The 16,516-nt window shown below is 40.3% G+C and overlaps 2 protein-coding genes across 2 annotated transcripts in view; one reads left to right on the top strand and one right to left on the bottom strand.

The window, feature by feature from the left end:
• COL3A1 (collagen type III alpha 1 chain) overlaps positions 1–2,078 on the top strand; it is a 53,585-nt gene extending 51,507 nt beyond the window's left edge. The window contains exon 51 of the mRNA XM_031604404.2: positions 917–2,078. Coding sequence (XP_031460264.2) covers positions 917–1,063 — 147 coding nt within the window. The 3' untranslated portion in view covers positions 1,064–2,078. The remainder of the gene's footprint in view (positions 1–916) is intronic.
• A 6,658-nt stretch (positions 2,079–8,736) lies between these two features.
• Positions 8,737–16,516, bottom strand: part of COL5A2 (collagen type V alpha 2 chain) — a 150,310-nt gene continuing 142,530 nt past the window's right edge. The window contains exons 53-56 of the mRNA XM_090144596.1: positions 14,611–14,902; positions 13,209–13,396; positions 10,826–11,050; positions 8,737–10,384 (exon numbers count right to left, since the gene is read on the bottom strand). Coding sequence (XP_090000722.1) covers positions 10,238–10,384; positions 10,826–11,050; positions 13,209–13,396; positions 14,611–14,902 — 852 coding nt within the window. The 3' untranslated portion in view covers positions 8,737–10,237. The remainder of the gene's footprint in view (positions 10,385–10,825; positions 11,051–13,208; positions 13,397–14,610; positions 14,903–16,516) is intronic.

The following is a 16,516-nucleotide window of genomic DNA, read 5'->3' as shown; positions in this document are numbered from 1 at the left end:
CCCCCCCCGCCTTTCTCCCCCCCCGCCTTTCTCCCCCCCCGCCTTTCTCCCCCCCCGCCTTTCTCCCCCCCCGCCTTTCTCCCCCCCCGCCTTTCTCCCCCCCCGCCTTTCTCCCCCCCCGCCTTTCTCCCCCCCCGCCTTTCTCCCCCCCCGCCTTTCTCCCCCCCCCCGCCTTTCTCCCCCCCCCCGCCTTTCTCCCCCCCCCGCCTTTCTCCCCCCCCCGCCTTTCTCCCCCCCCCGCCTTTCTCCCCCCCCCGCCTTTCTCCCCCCCCCGCCTTTCTCCCCCCCCCGCCTTTCTCCCCCCCCCGCCTTTCTCCCCCCCCCGCCTTTCTCCCCCCCCCGCCTTTCTCCCCCCCCCGCCTTTCTCCCCCCCCCGCCTTTCTCCCCCCCCCCTTGCCTTTCTCCCCCCCCCTTGCCTTTCTCCCCCCCCCTTGCCTTTCTCCCCCCCCTCTTGCCTTTCTCCCCCCCCCCATTACAAGCCCAGTGGGGGTCCCCCGCCACTCTTCACCACCACCATCTCTTAGTCCCTCATCCTTTCTCCCCCCCCCCCATTACAAGCCCAGTGGGGGTCCCCCGCCACTCTTCACCACCACCATCTCTTAGTCCCTCATCCTTTCTCCCCCCCCCCCATTACAAGCCCAGTGGGGGTCCCCCGCCACTCTTCACCACCACCATCTCTTAGTCCCTCATCCTTTCTCCCCCCCCCCCATTACAAGCCCAGTGGGGGTCCCCCGCCACTCTTCACCACCACCATCTCTTAGTCCCTCATCCTTTCTCCCCCCCCCCTTTGTTTCATTGGTGCTGTGAGTAATGCATTAATATGAAAAGAGAAGTATGCCATCCATTACACTGTAGCATAATTTTCATCTCGCGTAACACTGATTTCTCTAACTTTTTTGTTGTTTTACTTTCACAGAAACACACTGGTGAATGGGGTAAAACTGTGTTTGAATACAGAACACGCAAAACAATGAGGTTACCTGTGGTTGATATTGCACCCCTAGATATTGGTGGTCCCGATCAGGAATTCGGCGTGGACGTTGGCCCGGTCTGCTTCTTATAAATCAAGATCCTGCTCTTTCTGAAACCCTGGCAAACAGATTCACACTCCAACTGTGCTCCTTTGTTCTAACCCTGTCAACTAGTACAGATGACCATCTGTAGCCCAGTTATTTATTAACAAAATTTCTGGGGGGAAATCAGTTTGATATCAAGGGTTAACTTTTTTTTTTTTGCTATTACACAAAGTACAGTAAAAATGCTTTTTGCTTTTTTTAAAACCAAATTCCATCTTCAGAACACGTCTCCGTGGTGCTATAATTGAACTTCAACACTTAAAAAAACAACACTGTGTTCTATTAGTTGAATGTTAGCCAATTTCCAAAAGCACTGATCACTCCCAGTAACGAAGATTACCCTTTTTTCTAAGATACAGTCCATAAAGCTAGAAAGGCTTCCCTGTTTCAACTACCTCAACATGGCCAGAAACAGGGCTAAGTCAAACTGAAATCGATAAAAATCAGTCAAACTACATCGAATCCATTGGTCAATTCAGCAGAATCATTTCATATAAAATTGCCCATTACTGTACTGATCAGCTGTGAAAAAGTACAGTCTACTTTAAGAGTTGAATACCTTAGTGGCACTAGTCACCACAGCTTTATTGTTGGATTGTATTCTGTTATCAAAGGTGCTTCTCTACTTTCCTGTCATTGCTGGTCAAGACCACTAAAATTAGGGAAGTATAAAAGACTAATATGATGGTGCTAATGTATTTTTCACTCCTAACTCTGCAAGTCAGGGTTATTGACTTGCTTGGAAAACCAAAATAAAGGATTAAAAGCAATTGTAAATGTCTCCTGTCAAAGATTGTCATTGGCATGTCATAGCTGAGAACTTCCTCCCTTCACTCTGTAAAAGTCAATAAAGATGCAAAACTTGTGAACTTCTTTTGTCACATTAACACATTTATAGTGTTGAAGGTTAACCATCTTTGTAAGCTTTTAAATGGTTGTTGGTCTATTCCTTACAGAGACACATAATAAAATACCTTAATAAAACTCCTCATTGTTTCATAACACTGACTGTTATATTTCACTGTTTCTGAATATTCCCTCTGCGGTATTACCGAGGTGAGACACTGCTCTGGCACCACTTTAAGGATATCTTTGTAATCCTAAGGGATGCAATTTATGGCATAATACAATAAAATGTTTTCTTACTTTTTCCATTCCTCTCCTTCAAGAAGCTCATGTTACTGAGCACGGTGAGCTTCTTTGACCATCAGCCTGGATTCAGCTCTGTCAGCAAGATCCAAAAGGGCATCCATGCACAAAGACACATCAGCTCAGAGGAAGTAGAAGCGCTCAATCCTTCTTCCCTCACCCAATCTCAGTCTAAATAAATAGGCAGTTGTCATCTTTCAGATGGCTTTGGTGATCTCCAGTACTACTGGGGTTGAGTATGTGGCTAATAACAGTTATTCAACAATAAAACTGAGACTGGAGGGAATTGTTTTGTTTTTGTTTTAAAGTCATCAGGTCTTTGATTACTAGTTTGTACTAATGAAGGGTTTATGACAGACGTGTTCATAGAAAAGTAATGGCTGACATCACCGTAACATATGTGATTCAACTACTTCCATTTTTTCTCAGAGGGTCGCTTAGTAGGCTGACCTGATTCTTCTCAATTTTAATAGAAATACCTTTCAGATAATAGCAATATGGAATAGAGCTAGTTAATAATCAGGAATTAGCTTAGAAAGTCAGGCTGGCCTTTAGCAGATTTAACTTCTAGACTTGTTTCTCAGTTATTTAAATCACCCTGCAAAATGCTCCAACTGTTCTATTATTATAGTGCTTCTCACAGAAAATTGATCTTACCTGGCACTTTCAGAGTAGCAGCAGCAGCATTACACACTGTTATAGGCAGCACATCAAGTTCACAGACTACAGCAGTTCTGGGAGTAACACCTTTTTGCACAGGCAACTAGTAGAGATCTGTCAAGGATGGACGGAGCCACCAGCATCTGCTTTCAAGCTCAAAGCTGATTTTGTATGTATTCAAGTACATCTTCCTTTGGCATGTAAATTTAACATTATATGAGAGAGTAGAGTCAGAAAAAAAAAAAAAAAAAAAGTACTGCTTGTCACAGATAACACAGCCATTCCAACCAAGACTGAAACCTTACTGGCTCTTTGTCCCACAGTTTCTTTAGCATTTCTATTTAAGCTATCGAAAAGCTGATTTTAGCTGTTGTCTTGCATTTTTTTTCTTGCTGATAATACTATCATTTCTATTATTAATATTTTTTTTTTTCTGAATGGTATTTGCCTACCTGGCAGGGAATCCTCTTTTCTTTTTTGTTATTTTATTTTTTTAAACTACTACCATTTTGCCCTGGTGTTCCTCCTACAAAGGTTTTATTTTCTCAGTCCTATTTTTTTTATAAACATGGCCTCTTTTCTGGAGTCCCACTGCCTAGCAAGAAACAACACTTAAGTGTAACCTTCACTTCCTGAAATAAAAAAAATACAAAACAATGCGTAGATGAAGTGACTAATTCAGGGATTAGATAAATTATTTTAACTGCTATTTAGAAACTTTGCAGAGTCCTGGGGCAAATAGACTGCTAAGGGCTACCTCTGTACAGTCCCAGGTTTTCCACGCAGAAGTATCCTAATAAGTTTTCTTAAATTTCAGGTAGGACATTCTACTAATTTGTTACTCAGTTTTAGAACTGGAAATTCTCTCCAGAATCCCATCTGAGATTCTGAGAGTGTTTTTAAGAGATATTTTCTAAATATCCTTTTTGCTTACTCAGCACTAGTGAGACCACACCTGGAATGCTGTGTCCTGTTCTGGGCTCCACAGTGCAAGAGACTTGGAGTTAGAGGGATGAGTCCAGCATGGGATTCCAGCAGTCAATATGTCTAAATACCTGAGGGAGAGAAAGCAGACAAGGGACCCAACCTCCTCTGAAGTGGTGCTCACTGACAGGGCAACGGGTACAAACCGAAACATGTGAGATTCCATCTGAACACAACTTCGAGGGCGTTCCAACACTCATAGAGGTTGTCCAGAGAGGCTGGGCAATCTCTGCATATAGAGATGCTCAACACCTGACCTCACTATCAAAGCTTCAACCACTCTCTTACTGCTCATGCATAATTCATATTCTTCAACTGTGTCAGCATGCAATACTCTTTCCACATTTACCAGTCTGGCTACTGCTTAACTCAATTTCAGGCAACCGCGGGACAAAGAAAACCTAGAGTCCCTCGACAAGCAGCAATAAGAAAATTACTGTTCTGCTCTTAATCTGTATTTAGGACTCCTACTTGCCTTCACAGAGAATAATTCTTTCTTATGCTCCAGTCTTTGCTTGCTATGCTTCACAGGCCTCATTTGTGTTGCTTTTAGCTATGACATTTGCCTGATGCATTCTTCTATTGCTACGTACTATCCCAGCACTCTACAGAACTTCAGTAATAAAACTGCGGACATGAATATGTACTATAGCCAAAGGAAAGCTAATAATTAGGTAAGGAAAGTGCCTGATAGAGAGAGGCCATGAACTTCTGCACTCATACAAAGACAGGAGAACATCCACTGAGCTAGAGCAAGGCAAAAGGGAAAGGCCCATACAGAAGGAGAGTGGAGAAACTGCACCCTAAGTTGTTCCAGCCTTTTAAGAAGAAAAAAATGCAGGCTAATTCCTTTTCACTGTCACTCTGCCACTGAAGCATTCACACTCAAACTTGTAAGCTGAAAAAGTCTCATTCGGGGAGGATTAAACCATTAATTCCTTGTTTTCCTCACCCGGTAAGCATCCAAACAGAAAGAGCTCTCTGCAGTAAGGCTGTGATCACCTTAGACACACGCATCCAGAGCTACAAGAATAGGTGACATGTACTTAAGAATAGGCAACATGTACTTAAGAGGCTCTGCTTTATAATAAGTTGCCACAAGTGAGAAAAAATAGCCAATTTACAGAAGTGAAGGCCATCCAGCTGGCTTTAGACATCACTGAATCAGGAAAGCGGCCACTGCTCTATCTCTACTGACTCCCAGTGGGTGGCAAATGCCATATGGGGCTGGTTACAGCAATGGAAGCAGAACGACTGGCAGCACAGAGGCAGACCGATCTGGGCTGCTGCAATGTGGAAAGATATTGCTGCCCAGGTAGAGAACACAGCTGCAATTGAATTGCTCTGGCCTCTTTGATACACCCTGCAGTTAGTCAGTAGCACAAGACTCTTAATCCCAGCGTTACAGGTTCAAGCCCCACACCAAACAAATTAAAGCCCCTCCAAATAAAAGCAAACTCTATCTTGCACTCTGCTGCCACAGGGGCTGATACACACTGCACTGGAACAGGGGAAGCTCCTGAACAATGGCAATACATCAACAACATCATGAGGGGCAGCACAGCGGAAGTTTTTAGGAAAGGGAAAATAATCCAAATCTTTCTAAAAGCTGGTTTTGCCATAAGGCAAATCAATGGACTGCACAGGAGATCCAGTTCTTAGGAATCAAATGGCAAGATGGACACCATCAGATCCCCGTGGATGTGATCAATAAAATACCTGCCACATCTCTACCAACCAACAAAAAGTTGAGAGAAGAGCATAAATGCAGTCCTCACAACCCTCACCAATCAGTACTGATGTTAGTCCAATCTCTGTGACAAGCACCACACTAACTTGTGGTTTAACCTGCTGTGTGGCTCAGCACCACGCAGTCATTCACTCCCTCTTCCCAGTCGGATGAGGGAGAGAATTGGGGAAAAAATGGTAGAACTCATAGGCTGAGATAAAACTATCTACCAAGAAAGAAGAGGAAAAGGATAATTGTTATGACTATATACACACATACACACACACACATTATATACATGAATGCATCTAACAAGCGATACATGAGCAATTGCTCACCGGCCCCTGACCAATGCCCACCTAGCCCCCCAAGCATTGCAAGAGAGCCAGATGAATCCTGCTCCCTTCAGAACTCCTTCCACCTGATGCCATATGGTATGGAATATCCCTTTGGCCAGTTTAAGTCATCTGTCCTAATTCCATTCCCTCCCAGCTCCTTGGGCCCTTCGCTGTGAATGGCTTTGGCTCTACACAACACTGCTTAGCAGCAACTTTAAACATCCATATGTTATCAACATTGTTTTTCCTCTGGAACCAAAACATGGCATCATACCAGACTCACGGAAAAGAACAATTCCGTCCCACCTGAAACTAAGACAAGAACTAAGCTCCTCAGGAAATACAGAAGGAACAAGAGTATTTGCTTCTTTATAAAGTTACATTATTAACCTTACTTCATTATGCAGAATATAAAGCAACGCTAATATTGCCTGGCTGAACCACTGGGCAAGGTAACTGTAACACCATGACCAATTCTCTTCCGCGTCCCTTATTTTTCCAAAATGAATTAACACACAACATCAAGTAGCAGTAAGAGAAAACATCTCAGAGAAGGAATAATTAAACTCCTATCAAAATAGGAGGTGAATGACTACTAGAACTAGCCAAACAGTAAAATAAGAACAGGTTCAGCAATACTTGAACACCAATTCGTGCTCGTTGTGCTTGCAGAGAAACACACTTTTCTATTTCTGCAAATATTTGTTACAACCTTCCTGGCCCACTTATAATATTTGAAAGATCGTCCACAGTTATTTTCCCTAAGAAAGAACAAATTCTTTTTAAGTTTTAAAATGTAAGAAATCCGCAAGTTAAAAACGCTGTAAGAAGCCATCAGTGTTAGGAGTCACTGCACGAGAAAAGAAATCCAAGACAGATTCTGAGTATGACACAAAGCCCAGAAGTTGAGCAATTAAGGAATCCATGGCTATAGGGTTTATACTCAGCTGCTTCGTTGTTCTTCAGTGTGAGAAAGGGATCCTGTTGCACTGGTAGTGCCGCTCACAGCAGCTTATAACCAGCTGTATCATTACATACAAAGTCCGATATTTTACGTCGACAGTTCAGTGACACAGGGATAAAAGCTGGACAGTGAGGATACAAGCTTAAGAATAATCTGGATGCACTGGTTAGAATCTTTTTAACATCTCAATACGGCTTACCCTCAGAATTAAAGCTACACTGCATCATCGTCAACTCCGCCATTACTATCATTCACTACGGTGCCAAATTACCAGCAGTGAACAATGGGATTTCACCTCCTAGATGAGAAGTTAGTGGCTGTTGCACAGCTGTGTTTGAGAGGTGCCAGCTAGAACCGCAGGGATCCCGGTAGATCTCTCAGGCCAGCATTCTACAGGAGAGTTGCTTAGGAAAAACAATCTCTTATAACTATGAAATTCATCTCAATTCAGCTTTTGACATTTCATTATCCTAATTGTTCTATAGTGCCTATTCTACTATTTCTGACACCATTTGCAACAAAGACAGGAGAGTTGCATTAAATGTCCTAAATAGCTGATATTTAATTAGTGCTACTTTATAAGCTAATAATGTCTTGCAAATCATCAGATCGTTAAATCTATTCTCTGGGAATTAAAGACATATTCACCTGAGACAGTGCCACATGACCAGGTAACAAGAAAAGCCATGTTCCCCCAATCCGCCCTTCCACCCACTCTTCCTATTATTTTTAAAATTATTATAAAGACTATTTAACTTCACCTGAAGGCTCTGCCTCAGCTATCCTCCAGTGATTGTTTTTCACAGAAGACCATCTCAGGGTGCCTTACAGCTAAAGCTCTCTTTCACTACTTGAGGCGTATCCCTGTGGAAATATTGTGCGCTTCATATGGAGATGGAGGTGCGATGAGAACGACTCGAAAAGGGAAATAATAGGTACTCTTATAGTTACATACACTTCTATTTCAACAACCTCGCAAAAATAATTACAATAAACACGGATTATGATACTTCACTGACAAAAAAAAAAAACAAGAAATTTTAAATAACTTTCTAATATTATCTATACACCAAATGTTATTTACTTCGTGTATCTGACTGATGCTTAGAGGCGTGATCAAAGCCCCTGGATAACACGTTTGCATGAACATGTTAGAGCGAGCCAACATTCCTCAGATTATTCTCTGCAATTAATATCATCTACATTTCTATTAAGGATCCAATGCGATATGCTAACAATATGAGTCATATTAATAGTAATCATTCTACACTAGTAAAATAAAAAAATCCTACTGTTCCTGATAGGGAAATGAAAAAACACATTACAGCGATGAGCATCTTACAGTTCCATGTTCCTAGTTCCAGTGGATGTGCATATGGACAATCTGGAAACTTCCAAAGCTCCTACATTTTCAGAAAGAAAGGAACATAAATTCTTGCCCCCCTTGATACAGTGAAGCATTATGGCTTGTCCAAAAGCTGTTATCTGTCAGAGATGACTTACACAGATGTGTGGAATCAGATAAATTGCACTTTACCCAGTCTTACGTAAAAACATCCCGATCTCTGGAGTCTCAAAAACAATACCAGTTTAGCAGCCTTCCCAGCGTTTCTGGTGACAGCTCCATGCAAACTGACAACTACCTTGTGAAAATTGTGACAAAATAAGGTGTTATTCAGCATACTTTCATTTCCCTATGTGTAAAATACTTCAGGCAAACACATTACAAAGAAGTTATTCAAATAGCAACAAAAAAATAAATGCTTCCATTTTTACTTTTCTGGAAATTAATTGATACGGGACACACTGGAAGGAGTTTTACAAAAAGGAAACCACTTAAATAGCAAGAAGCATGAATTTAATTAAATGCTTTGCAAAGATACATGAATAAAGCTATGTGCATGACTTTCTTTAGGGATTGCCCCAGATGTTTATTTTTTTATTTTTTTAAAGAAACAAACAAAAAACTTGGAGAGCACAGATGCAATTAAGAAATAAAAAACTAAGTAAGTAATTTTGTACCCACATACTTTACAAAATAAAGCATGCTGGTGGTACAAAACATTTTATACACTGTATGACCAACAAATAAATGCACTGTAACATTGTTCTTTCAAACACCGTAAGCCTAACAACTAAACTCTGAAAATGATACTGAGTCAGCATCTTTATTTCATCAGCCTTCTACAGAGCCGTTTAGCACCATCACTTTTGTTTGTTTGTTTTTGCCCTGCCTATCACCTTTCTCAAAATAATAACAGAAGCATAGCACCTTTCAGTACCTAAAATAACAAAACGAATATTAAATGCATCCCAACTTTCAGAGATGAGGTAGCTCACGCTAAGAAATGATGGAATTTCCTTGCCATGACAGTTCGAGACTAGCAAGTCAAAATTACTGGCAATGCATGGTCTGGATGCCAGCTAAAAATCAGGGATTTCTAAAATTTCTCTTTATTAGCAACTGGTATGGTACACACATGAGTGATCGGCAGTGTAACACTGGTACCGTATATAAGATATTGGCATAATTTGATACGTAATGGCTTATTAGATGGGTAAGTATTGGAAAACAATCAACAAGTGTTGGCTTTGCTATATATATTGAAGATCAATAATAATTTAATGGAATTGCACAGATACATCGTGAAAAGTGACATCAGGCCTCAAAACTTAAGAAATGGGACACTTATTCTGAAATCTTATATTTACCCCAGAAGTAATTCTACTTCATAAATTAATCGTGGCTGTAGAAAACTCTTACGAGCAGACTATTATATAGAAAAGCACAAGAAAGACAACGCCAGATTCAGATGATCCTGTCCAAGAAATTTCTGTCTGCAAGAGACATGAATAGCTATTACGGTAGCAACGACAGGAAGATAAACTGGGGTAGAGAGAGTAGATATGACTGAAATATAGCAAACAGTTCACAAAAGTGCTCCACTTTTCTGTTATTTGTTATGCATCCAAGCAAAAGAAATTACCACTAGAGCTTTATGTAGTCCCACATAAAAACTATCTATTTGGAATACCTGTAAATTCTGAAGTAATTTGAAAGAAAAGCGAGGAAAAGGATTCGTGTTATTTTTAAAAAGGTGGTCCTTGTTTCTCTTATAATTATACTGCTGCGCAAAAAGTTGGTTCAACCATTTAAAACGGAAGGTTTGTAAGTAAAATAAATATTCAAAAGGAGGCTGGGCATTTAGAAACCGTATATACAGTGCTGATCCGATATCAGCCATTACTTCAAGAGTCTCAGGATTAACTTCAATCAGTCTAAGTTCATGAGTTTAATTGCTGTGGCTGAGTACCATGTTAATTTCCCCCCTTCCTCTTACACAAAACAAACTGGCCCAATTTCAATTCCAAATTCCTGGTCAGTGCTGCCAACATCCACCGGTGCGATATCTATGATAGGCAAGCGTGCCACGTTCTGTGTTCTGTACTCAAAGACCGTCTTGCCCACATTGCCATTACGTCTCTGGAAAAGAAAAAAAAAAAAACAACAAATAACATTTTCCTCTCCATTTCACTCAGTTTGAAATGACTAAATACCAAAGAATTTTCTCTGGAGTACTGCCGCAATAATCCTACCCATTTGGCAGACCAATGCTTGAGATTATTCGATTTATGAGATTTCACACAGAAATAACTAATATTGTTTGCAAAAATGCAAATTGGGAAGATATGCATCTCAGCATGCTGATTAATAACTGGTAATTTAAAAGTATCCTCTAAAGACGCTGATTACACATACTGAGAATTGTAGTAAAATGCCTATTCAGTTACTTCTGTAACTCATGGTGAAATTCTGCAGTATTATATTTATCCTATTCTATGAATTGCTTTCCAAATCAAGAATTGCCACCATCAAAAGCTAGAAGTCCTGTTCTTCCACACCAACAAAAGAAAGGCAACTTACAGAACAGCTGTCGTGAAGAACAGTGTATCTGAATCGGCTGTTTCCCTCCGCCTTGATCTCCAGGTCATTGGCCCCTTTCAGAATGACAGCTTTCTTCAGGTTTTTAGTTTGGTCATCCATGTACCCAACGCTGTTCTTACAGAGGTAAGTGATATTCTGGGAAGCTTCCTTTGACAGGAGGCGCAGGAATGTCATTTGAGTGACAGCTGTATCCCCATACACAAACTGAGAAGACAAATAGATCACCATTCATAAAAATTCAATAACAGCTTGTGAATTTTATAAACATGTCATTACTGTAACTCCTCCCAGACACGACTTGCAGAAGCTTTACTACATAAAATCTGATTTCTTTTTTAATTTCTTGGATGCCGAGGATGGAGAAACAATGATAGCCTGTAGCAGGGATCATTTTGGGAGAATTCTAGCCATTAAGCTCTGAAGATGAACAACAGAAAGGTGGAATGAAATACTGCTTTACAACGACCTCAACTGAAGTGAGAAAAGTCAAGCTGAGAAAGTCCTTTTATAGTGTACCCACTATATTGCAACTGCAGCAGCTGGTTTTCTACAGGTCACGTACCACATGTAGAAATGTCAGACAGCCAAGTCTGACTATATAAAATACATCTGCATATAGATATCCATCACGTAATTAGCTTCCACAAAAATCTGAATCTGTTTTATGATGCACCATTGTTGCTAAAAAACATTATAACAGTATTACTATGAATGACAACGATGTTTGAATTCTTGACAATTTTTTCCCTCTTGTGAAGATTTCACTTGATTTGTGCTTAGCGAATCGTTACACCATAGAAAAAAGTTAAGAATGACTAAAAATGAAAATGTTTCACTGCAACTGGCAAAGAAAAAAGAAAATCCTACATGTCACCACTGTCATTTATTATAAAATGTTATCTTTGCTTAGCAACATCAGACGTGTATTATTTAGAATCTGTAATAAGTGCATATAACTACTAAAGAGTTCCTAATGCTAGCTACCAAATTGGGCGGCGTTTCCAAAAATGAAATATTCTTTCACAGTTTTCCTCAAAATCGCAGAAATACAGAATGGCCTGGGATGAAAAGGGCCACAGTGCTCATCTAGTTTCAACCCCCTGCTACATGCAGGGTCACTGACCACCAGACCAGGCTGCCCAGAGCCACATCCAGCCTGGCCTTGAATGCCTCCAGGGATGGGGCATCCACAACCTCCTCAGGCATCCTGTTCCAGTGCTTCACTGCCCTCTGAGTGAAAAACTTCCTCCTAATATCTAACCTACACCACCCCCATCTCAGTTTAAAACCATTCCCCCTTGTCCTATCACTATCCACCCTCATAAACAGCAGTCCCCCTCCTGTTCATACGCTCTAATCCAGTATTGGAAGGCCACAACTGAGGTCTCCCCGGAGCCTTCTCTTCTCCAACATAATTTCTTCCTCCAAAGAGCACAGGACTTAACAAAACAAAAAACCTCTATATTTAGCTCTGTGGGCAGCTAAATGTCAACTGTGACCTCTTGGGTCAAGGAATGTTCTCCAAAACTTCACAGTAAGTGAAAGCACCTCAAAAAAACCAGTCAATATCACATCTTTTCACAATTCTAACCTGTCAACAGGAACTGTCTGATTGATAAAGTCCCTATTATATTTACCCCTTACATATTCATTTTAAAGATATTTAATTACTCTATGTGAAATAACAACCAAAAATATATTTGTTTTTAATTTAATGAACCAGGAATAAAAATGATAAAAGGTGGTCAATTAATTATGTTTTACATAGCATGAATTTCTGTCATTCGGCAGGACCGTTCAGCCTAGCTTAAGAGAGAAAACTGAACAGAAAGCTAAGGACAAAGTTTTTGTTTGCCTAGAAACTGACAGACTCTGTACTTGAAAACTAACGACAACCTTATTTTCTGCAAAAATAGATTCAAAGAGAGAATTTAAAGTGAGTCTTCTAGTTCTCAGCAGTAGAGAGCTTTCTTTCAGAAAATGTAGAATTCAATTAAAACAGGAGCAACTGCAGTCACATATTAGGGCAAACATACACATTAAGGACAAATATAGTAAGTTTCTAAAGTAGATTGTCAGAAAAGCTGACAGTTCTTAGGGCTGAAAATTTTTAGGGCCAAGAGAAATAAACATCTACCAGCAGTGGCAGATCAGTCCTGCCTTAGATATACTTACACAATTTTTTCCCTTTCCTATAACAACTGTATGATAACAACTAATTGTATGTAAGTCAGTCAAATCAAGAAACAAAATGTTCTAATTGAAATCAAATTTGCTCAGTAGAGCAGATGAAATTCTACATGAAAAGGAAATAACGTTCCTCACAAGTAGCTAATTCTTGGAACTAAATACATTTAGTTACCTGTGATCCCCTGTTCATATCAAGGCCATACCAAATGGGCTTCAAGTCAGATGATCTGCTGGCCCACCATGTTTTACGTGGGATAGTTGATGGATTTGCAGAAATGCAGGTCTCTCCAGTTTCCATGTTGCAGTATACTTTTATAGCATCTTCAACACATCCCTGATTAGGATCAATCCAATATTCACCTGCCAAGGACATAAAATATAAAATTCTGTTATATTACCAAGATTCTTAAAATAATAGGGAAGATGCAAACAAAACAATGCCTCAACAGTACAAAACACAAGGACAAACAAGCATTCGCTTCATGTAACCACCCAATATTGACATGCACTTAGCTTTACAGTTGCTCCAGATGCAAGCCAATCAGCATTTCAAATATTTCCCAACTGAGGAATCAAGACTTGACAGTTGTTTAAGGTTAAGGTTGCTCAAATCTATTTCAAAGCTCCTGGCCGCTCCAGGTGCATAGAGAACATGTAAGGGTTAGACACAAATTTTTGCTGCAGATGCCTCTCCTAATGTTGATGCTGGTGGCAGTGTACCAGGCAACAAGGGAAAAGACAGTAGGGGGTACAAAAAACCACCTGCCTTCCAGTCTATCAGTGGCAACTCAAATTAATTAGGTAATTAATTAAGTGTCACGTTAGCATTTTACCACCTACCAACTGCCAGTAAGAAGCAACAGCAAAGAACTCTGGATGGAACGAAGTCATGGGTCATCAATACTATTTTGATTAGTAATATTTTGAGCTAATAGCAATTAAGCAAATACTCACAACTGATGTAACTATCTATCTCTATCGTCATCTAAGCAGTACTACCTGCTGGTAACTTTCAGAAGCCGACTGCCATGAAGTAAAAACTATTTTACATGTAAAAACACATAAAAATATGAAAGGAGGGGATCAACCTCTTCTCCCACGTAACCAGCTCCCACATAACCAGCAACAGGACTAGAGGGAATGGCATTAAATTGTGCCAAAGGCATTTAGATTGGATATAGGAAAAATCTCTTCTGAGAAGGAGTGGTGAGGCATTGGAACGGTCTGCCCAGGGATGTGGTGGAGTCACCAACCCTGGAGATGCCCAAAAAACATGGAGATCTGGCACTGAAGGACAGTTAGTGCACATAGTGGTGATGGGCTGATGGTTGGACTGGATGATCTTAGCGGTCTTTTTCAACCTTAATGATTCCATTCTATATACCAAATGAATAAATGTGGCGTGTATCAGAATATATATCTAATAGGCAAGAAGAAATACTTTCCTGTGTGGGAGAAGTTTTTGAGTTCCTAGTGTTCATGCCGGATTAGACCGAACTCAAAATTACATGCTTTTTTCATGACTAAGTACACACTGGAAATAAGACAGACTCTTATAGCGTATTTACACTCACCGCTCTTCTTGGATGGGTGGCACAGTTTCAGGTCATCACAAGTCCGTGCCGGGTGTTTCTTCGAACCGTCTGGGCTGCGCATAGTCTCAATCTGGCTGCTCAGTGACTTCAGTGTGGCATGGACTCCTGGGTCTGTTTTATTGTGGTCATCAGGAGCTGCTTCATCTTCAGTAAATTCCGGTAGTGGATCTGCCATAGCATCATCATAGTGTCCCATGATGTCACCAATGGCAGCAGTGAGGTGGCCTGGAGGGCCTGGGGGACCAGGAGGGCCAGGATCACCTGGTGGACCCTAAAGTACAACATAACAAAAAAAAAAAACAGCAATAGAGGCACAACACAGTAAATACTAAGTAAATTGACAGAGAAGCCAGTCACTAAACAAGATTTTGGGGCCATTCACTCTGACATGCAGGAAAAATTCACATATAGGTAAACACTGCACACTTTCAAGAACAGAGAAAAGAGATTAGCACTGCACATGAGGTACTGCACTCTAAGATTAGAACTGCACCCTGCTTCACATCTTCACTGTCTGTATTAATATCTTGCTCAACTTCTTCTCAATTTAACTTTCAGACAACAGCTGGAAGAAGTCAAAGCCTCTTGATTCCAGGTTTTTTTTGTTTTGTTTAAGTCATCTGTCCCTTCTTGTTCTCAAATCCCAGCCTAACAGCTTTATTTCCACACAGCTGCAAGCAGTTTTCAGAGCAGTCTAAAACTCTTGCCTACCCTGAGTCAGCTCAAGCACACTTTCTATTAGTAAAACCCTGAGGGTAAATTTGGGAACAGAAATACCTATATATTTATCCTGCGTGATGCTGAGCTTTCTGGCAACAGATCACCAAGATGTACAATAGAATCCAGATCATCCTGACTTGGAACAGCAAGTACTTTTCCCAAAAAACAATATTTTCCCTAATGTTGAGATCTTTCTGTCCATCTGGACTGTGATATCTACAGAGGCAACTGAGACTTGAGAGAGAAGACATCTGTCAACAAGCATTATATGTCCACCTGCACGTTCCAAGAGCTCTTCTTTGGCAACAGAAAGCCTGCAATACACCCACACTGTAAGCCTAATGCTCTGGTGGACAAGATGGTATATTATAATATGGCACTTCCTTTGAGGTTAATTATTTCAGAATTCACAACTAGCGTTCCAAATTATGATAGAGCATACAGCCAAACTAATATATGTTGGATCTCTCAAATGAAACACTTAGCATTTCTTTCTTTTTTGTTGCAATTATTAGTTGCATGCAAGTCAACATGAGAAGCAAGACTGAAAATATTGCTATGTAGTATTTCTTGTATTGTCTCATTATACTAAAGAACTATTTGGATACACATTTTATTCTACACAGAGTATTCATTCACTTTTGATGTTTCAGCAGAAATTGAAATACTGATAATTGGTAGTAATTAAAATGAAATAGAGTAAATATTAGCACGTGATAAAGACAGGAAACATCATGAATGTTTATTCTATGAGGCAGAAATAAACAGCTGAAAATGCCTTCTCTTGTTCGTTAATTTAGGAACATTTATTCTACCTTTTCTACCTTATTTCTCAAAACAAGCAACGTCGTTTCTTAATTCTTCACACAATCACCCATGCCACCCTTTCTCAAATCCCTCCACTTTCTAACTATCCTTCTGGGGATGACATATGTTTTATAAATTAGGGTATCATTAATTGATAAATTCGTAACATGCCTGCTAGATTTAGAAAAGTTTAAGTCTTTGGCCAAAACAGTCAGAGTACTATTTCTTAGCTGCTCATTGTCAGTGGCTTAAAACTTCAGTCCGAAGGTCAGCTGAGCTCAGTATTAGTTTGTGCTGCGATTATGGACTGAAGAATTTCCTGAATGCAAAGCACGATAGAGCAAGCTGCTGGAAATCT

Source organism: Phasianus colchicus, chromosome 7 (genome assembly GCF_987193195.1).
Source record: "Phasianus colchicus chromosome 7, bPhaCol1.hap1.1, whole genome shotgun sequence".
Taxonomy (NCBI): Eukaryota; Metazoa; Chordata; class Aves; order Galliformes; family Phasianidae; genus Phasianus; species Phasianus colchicus.
The sequence above is the reverse complement of the archived record's forward strand: the minus strand, read 5'-3'. Positions and strand labels throughout refer to the sequence as shown.